General features: G+C 28.3%; 3 protein-coding genes across 3 annotated transcripts; 2 read left to right on the forward strand and 1 right to left on the reverse strand.

The window, feature by feature from the left end:
• Positions 1-27: 27 nt before the first annotated feature.
• On the forward strand, positions 28-2,010 carry Chro.40077 (hypothetical protein). The annotated part of the gene is made up of 1 exon (XM_660622.1): positions 28-2,010. One exon carries the CDS (start codon positions 28-30, stop codon positions 2,008-2,010), a length of 1,983 nt encoding a protein of 660 aa, XP_665714.1.
• A 1,144-nt stretch (positions 2,011-3,154) lies between these two features.
• Chro.40076 (hypothetical protein) lies at positions 3,155-5,113 on the forward strand. Its single annotated transcript, XM_660623.1, has 1 exon — positions 3,155-5,113. The coding sequence occupies one exon, from the start codon at positions 3,155-3,157 to the stop codon at positions 5,111-5,113; it is 1,959 nt and encodes a 652-aa protein (XP_665715.1).
• A 488-nt stretch (positions 5,114-5,601) lies between these two features.
• On the reverse strand, positions 5,602-5,991 carry Chro.40075 (nuclear transport factor 2 (NTF-2)). Its single annotated transcript, XM_660624.1, has 1 exon — positions 5,602-5,991. The coding sequence occupies one exon, from the start codon at positions 5,989-5,991 to the stop codon at positions 5,602-5,604; it is 390 nt and encodes a 129-aa protein (XP_665716.1).
• Positions 5,992-6,318: the final 327 nt, after the last annotated feature.

Raw genomic sequence — 6,318 nt, forward strand, 5'->3', positions numbered from 1 at the left:
GGCTTTTCCGGGGTTGTGGGAGCCCTCATGTCAAATTACCAAAGGAATAGACTTGAAGAAGTATGCCACCGATTAAAACTACAAAGCTTTTGTTTTATGTGGATGTTACCAGAGCATGCATTATTAAATTCTATTATAGAAAGTGGATTAAGAAGTATGATAGTAAAAGTTGCATCATTTGGATTAAATGGGAGCTTTCTTGTTTTGATGATTTCTGACTGTGTAGATGACTTTGAAAATATTCAAAATAAAATATGCAGAGATTTTCATTGTTGTGGAGAAGGAGGTGAATATGAGTCATTGACAGTTGATGGACCAAACCACTTATTTAGGAATAATTATATTTCTATTGAAAGTTTTCAAAGTATTTGCTTAGACTCAAATCCTTATGCTCCTGTTTATGCTTTAAGACCAATAGAATATCAGTTGAGGAGGAAAGAAAAAAGTAATGATGAAGAAATCAAAACAGTTTTGCCATTTTTGGACCCTAATTACAGCTTATTTTACTACATTTGTGATACAGGTAGATATAAGTTAGCTAGTTTTGAACCTGAGAAAGGAATTGAGTCGGAAACAAAAATTAATACAATTGATATAAGTATTGAAAATCCGAGTGATTCAAATGATTTATTTGAAATACACTCTTTTGAAACAGATACAACTTTTTTGATTACTATTGACTTAAATTTTAATTCTTTAAATACTAATTCTTATTCAGAAAAAATTTCAAAATTTATTTTAGAACATTTAAGTAATAAAGATTGGTTTATTTCAAGCAAAGTCATATACTTAGATGTACTAATTCCATTATTCGAAACTGAAAATACATTTTTCAGGCTTTTTGAATTATCTGAACTTTGGGATATGATTAATTTGGAAAGTTTTGGGGTAAAATGGAATCCTGTAATAAATATCAACTATTCCACTAATAAACGAGTAATTAATTCAAAGTTCCACATAGTTATTGTTAAAAACAGTATAAATGCTGGGGAAATATTGATTAAAGAATCATGTTCATCGTCTATCTCATCTTATGGAACTTCAATCCCAAGGTCTTTTTCAAATTGCATAATTGTTTCAAGTGGAAAATCTTTTAATTTATTAAGTAACTTCCAATATAAATCAGGGGCAATTGAGGATACTTGCATTTTACTGAGTTCAAGTATTTATGGACTAATTCCTCACTCTGGAGTAGTTCCAAACTGTAAAGAAATTAAGAATTTCTTAGAGATGGTAGATTCAAAAGGCTTTAAGAATTTGGATATCCAATTATCTATTGAACTCTCACTTTCATTAAGATCTTTCAGATGCGATTTGAATTCATCAATTTATAATTCCCATATATTAGGCTTTAAAAATGATGTGGAATACAGATTTGATGTATTTAATATTACACACGTATGGATAATTGAGATATTTAAGAATGAAGGAATTTCATTATCTAAAGTTGCTGATTACTTTAAATCTCTAATAAATGAGTATAATTATAATAAAAGTTACAATTCTAACAAATGGTCGGAAATTCAAAAATTTATTGAAACCTCGAAATATCCCTCGATAGATCCAATAGTCATTCCAATGCATGTTGATTATTTACCTTCAAATACAATGTGCAAGTTAATTCCAGTTTCAATAATTATGAACGATTACAAAGATTATTGTGTAGAGTTATCAAATTCTGAATTTAATTTTTGGAGCTTTGAATCAAGGTCTTTTTCAAATCATAAAGCAATAATAATATTATTTGAGTTGAAAGAAACCAAAATAGTTTCAGCAGAAAAATGGGAAAAAATAATTAATGACCTCAGAATGTCTGTTCAAAATACTCTGGGCAAACACGGTTTCTCTTTGGATGATAAGGTAATTTGTTCCAAGTTCTTTGTTATTAATGAATATTATAATTTGATTAATCAATATCAAGATCAATTAATCCGTGCTTCTTTTATTTCCCCTGTGAGAATGCTACCAAATTCTTCAGTTATAAAATATCTAATTGTTGTTGGAAATTAAAACATGAATATATATTAATATTTGTTTCAATTAAATTTCATAAATACGTTTTACATTTTGAAAAATACAATTCTATTAATAAACGAATAAATAATAAATCACACCATTCTATTGCCTTTATTCACAATAACAAACTTATTAATTTATATATAGTAGGTAATTAACTATTTATTTAAATGAATTAATAAATTCTTTGCATTATAATGCTAGTTTGAAACACGAATATTTGTTACAATAGCTATTTGTTACAAGAGGATTGTTTTACATAAATATCCCCACATCCTATCCCAAATTAATGCCAGTTTATTTTTGCATGTATTAATTCATGTTATAACACTTCCGATTATTATTTCCATGTGGAAGACCTAATACCGTTAATTAGTACATGCACAAATTGGCGGGAAATGTTTCATGTCAATTTGTGGTTGTTTGTGGGAAAAATAACCATTTACTACTAAAGTTAAAAAAAAAAAAAAAAAAGAAATTTTAAAGTAAAAAGAACAGATAGAATTTGTTAAAGAAAAGCTATAAAAAAGTCGGCAGAACTTCTCTATGGATAGATTCAGTCAAAACCCCTTGTTTTGATAAGAAAAAAAATACATGAAGACACGACAAGCTTGGATCTTCCGACAAGACGCCAGTTGCATAGAAAGTTGCATTCGGCGTAATGTCGACATATAGAGGATTTCTGACATTTGAGTAAAGTATTAGAGGAAGAAGACTGTGAGGATTGGGAAGTTCTAACTTTAAGAGAAAAAGTTGGTTGAGTGTAATAAGAGGCTATGCTCTTGCTATTGAAAGAAAGAAAATTGAAACAGTAGTGTGTGCGAGAAAAAAGGTTTTTAACAAACAAAGCTTTTGTTATAACTAAAATAAGACTTGGAAGATTAAAACATTAAAGAAAAGAATTTTAATTTAATTAACTTTTGTTTTAGAAGAATTAGATAATTATTTCAAAAAGATAATAGGTATAATAAACATTGAGGACAAACATTGGTAAAATAATTTAAGCAAAGTCCAAAAGTTTTGAGAAACAATCGTAAATACTTGTTATCTTTATTAATAATTCTTATTGGAGAAGAATTATAAAATAGAGAACATTTGATTTTAAAATTAATTTGGATTAAATATTAATTTCGTAGAAATGCCAAGCGCTGCAGGAACAAACTTTCATCCTCAGTCAGGCCATCCTGGAGTTACTTGGTGTAGTGAAAGAAGAACCTGGAGAATATGTTATGCACCAGAGCCTGGCAAACGTGTGACAAAAAGTTTTAATCCACGTCACTATGGTGGTTTAGAACAAGCATTACAAGCTGCTATTGAATATTTAAGAGAACAAAAAGCAAAGTTAAGTTTATACAGACCCAATGGAAACTCAAATAAAGGAGAGAACTCGTCTAGTATGAATATCAAGAAAATGAATGATAAGCTGAATGACATGCATAATTCATCAACTAACGTTTTAGAAATGGATATAAATAATAAATGTGGAGTTAAACATAATGGACCAAACTGGAATAATAATATTCCATATAATGGATTTGAGTATGGGTCTGGCTTGGGTAATTCTGAGCTTAATAATATCAATGGTGAATTATTACCTGGTTTTGATGGTGGAAAAACTGGTAATATAAATCAAAATCTATTTGGCTTAGAAAATTCAAGTGAACAATGGAATGCAGCAGCAGCAGCAGTTATTGCTCATGCAATAAATACTTCAAAATCAAATGGAGTCAACCAAAAGAGAAAAGCTAATTGCGAATACTCAGCTTCAATGAGAGCACCATCTACAAAAGCTAGTAAATCTTCAAATTTGTATGGCGAACACACATACTTTAATTCTCAATCGTCACAAACTAACATTGAAATTGGTGGATACTGCTGCGAATGTTATTATAACAATAATAATAATAATAATAATAATAATAATAATAATAATAATAATAATATTAATAATAATAATAATAATAATAATAATAATAATAGTAATAATAATAATTTAGGAAGTAATTCTACTAATGGAAGTGGTAGCTCAAAAACGAATGATGAACAAAATTCTACAATATCTAATCAAATAGATAATATAAATAGTATTCATTGTAATAATGGACAAAACCATATGATTGGACATAATTCCTTCCATCCATATTCATGTTCTCAGTCAAGCAAATCAACTGTTTCAACTAATAATGTTAGTAATTCAAATAATAATCTCGGAAATGGAAATAATAGTATTCATCCATTCATTTATGATTACAATGATCAAAGTAATGTTAATGATTTGATGAATATTAGAACTCCAAAATATGTTAATTATCAACGTCATTCAGGTAATCAAAATTTAGATGATGACTTGTTACATCCATCAATTGCATCTTCTTCTCCATTAGGTAAAGTCTTTCAATCTACTCCTTATTCTAATATTGACAATTATGACACAATCTTAACTCCAAATATGAGATCTGGAAATTCTCAGAATCATTCATCCGGCTTAAATATTAATAGTGGAAGGTATTGTGGTGGCAATAGTAATATGTTTGAAAGTGATGGAGTTGTTACTAATTCCAATAAATCATCTAATAACAGTATAAATAAGGCTGGCTACAATAACAATAATAGTAGTATTAATGGAAATAATAATATAAATAATAATACAAATGTAGGCTGTAATCATCAAAATCAAATTAATTCAAGTTATTCATCTTGTAATAATTGTATTTCAAATGCCACACAAAATGAATTTGGCGATTTTAGCACACCATATTCCTCATGGTTTGAGGGATTGGGGTCATGTTATTCCGAAATAGAGGATACTTTCTTAAATAAAAGCAGCCATCTATTACCTGTTGGTTCTCTTGGGCCATACTCTTTTCAACCATACAAAGAGCAACCACATGGTGATGCTTCTGGAAAATCTATTGTTGAAAGTATATTATTACCATTATCGACAACAAGTTGTGGTACATCAGCTGAACCACAATTATCAAATGATTTAATTTTGGATTCGTGCCAGAGTATTAATTTATATCAAAATAATGCTAATGCAGTTACAAGTAATAGTAGCAGTAAAAACGTTTGTTTAAATGATGCAGGCTCAATTTAAAGTCTGAAACTTGTTTTTTACTGTCTTCCAAAAACTGATTATGGGAATTTATTATAGATTTACAAATTACATATTGGGTCTATGATACAAATTACTAGTCAAATAATAATAAATTGTTGATTCTAAAAGGGTATTATATGTATTTAATATTCTTATTAACTCACAATTATGTAAATGGAAAATTGATATTTTCTAAACGTTAATATCAATGAAAGAGATATGGGTAAATGATAGTGAATTAATCATGAGAGAAAAAACTCGGGTTCAAATTGAATCGTTTTTCTTTTGATTAACTTTCTATAAAATCTACACTTTTATTCTTAATGTTAGTCTACTTATTTGAAATAAAATTCTTAATATTATCATGAAGATTGAAATATCTTTTTGGCGTAATATTAAGAGTTTTTCTTCTTAATTAAAATGGAGGGAGCCTTCAAAATTAATAAACTTTTGTAAAAACAATGCAATAATAATAAAGCTTAATTTCTTTAACCAAGATTTAGTCTAAATAGATCGTTAAAAATCATGAATCCACCGTTCCCAGAAGGCATCAGATTGAAAACTTGTGAAAATTTCAAAGGTTGGCCATCATCAATTCTAACATCTCCAGTAACAAAAACTATTGAACCATTGTTTGGAGAAGGTTGGCAGTCTACACGAGTGATTTCAAATTGGACTCTTTGGAAATTAAGAGAATTAAACTTGTTAACAATATTGGCTTGACCTTGGAATTGAGTATCTTCCCATGTTAACATTGATTGGGGACCATATAATCCTCCAAGAGCAGGTCTATTTGTTTGAAATGTTTGGTAATAATGTTGTACAAATTGTTTACCAATTTGGTCGAATTGAGGGTTTAAATTAATGCTTTGATCCATTCTTTTCCTATTAATCAAAAAAAAAATGAGAAACGGTTTTGGATTAATTCAAGTTTAACAAAAAAAGTTTAAAGTCTTTTTATTGCTATGAAAACGAAATTACTATTTCTATAAATAATAGTAAATTTAATAATTAAATAATAAGAGCAAATGGAATTGTTGGCGCCAAAATCTTTTTTTTTCACGATAGTTTTTATTAATCGAGGACGGATAACAATAAGAATCAATAAGAAAATGGTGTGTGCCTAAGAGTGAGCAAGAAAAATAGAGGATATTATTTGGACCATTGCAATGGATAGTAATATGGTGAAATTGAATATGTGATTA

This window comes from Cryptosporidium hominis (assembly GCF_000006425.1).
Source record: "Cryptosporidium hominis TU502 chromosome 4 CHRO014030, whole genome shotgun sequence".
Classification (NCBI taxonomy): Eukaryota; Apicomplexa; class Conoidasida; order Eucoccidiorida; family Cryptosporidiidae; genus Cryptosporidium; species Cryptosporidium hominis.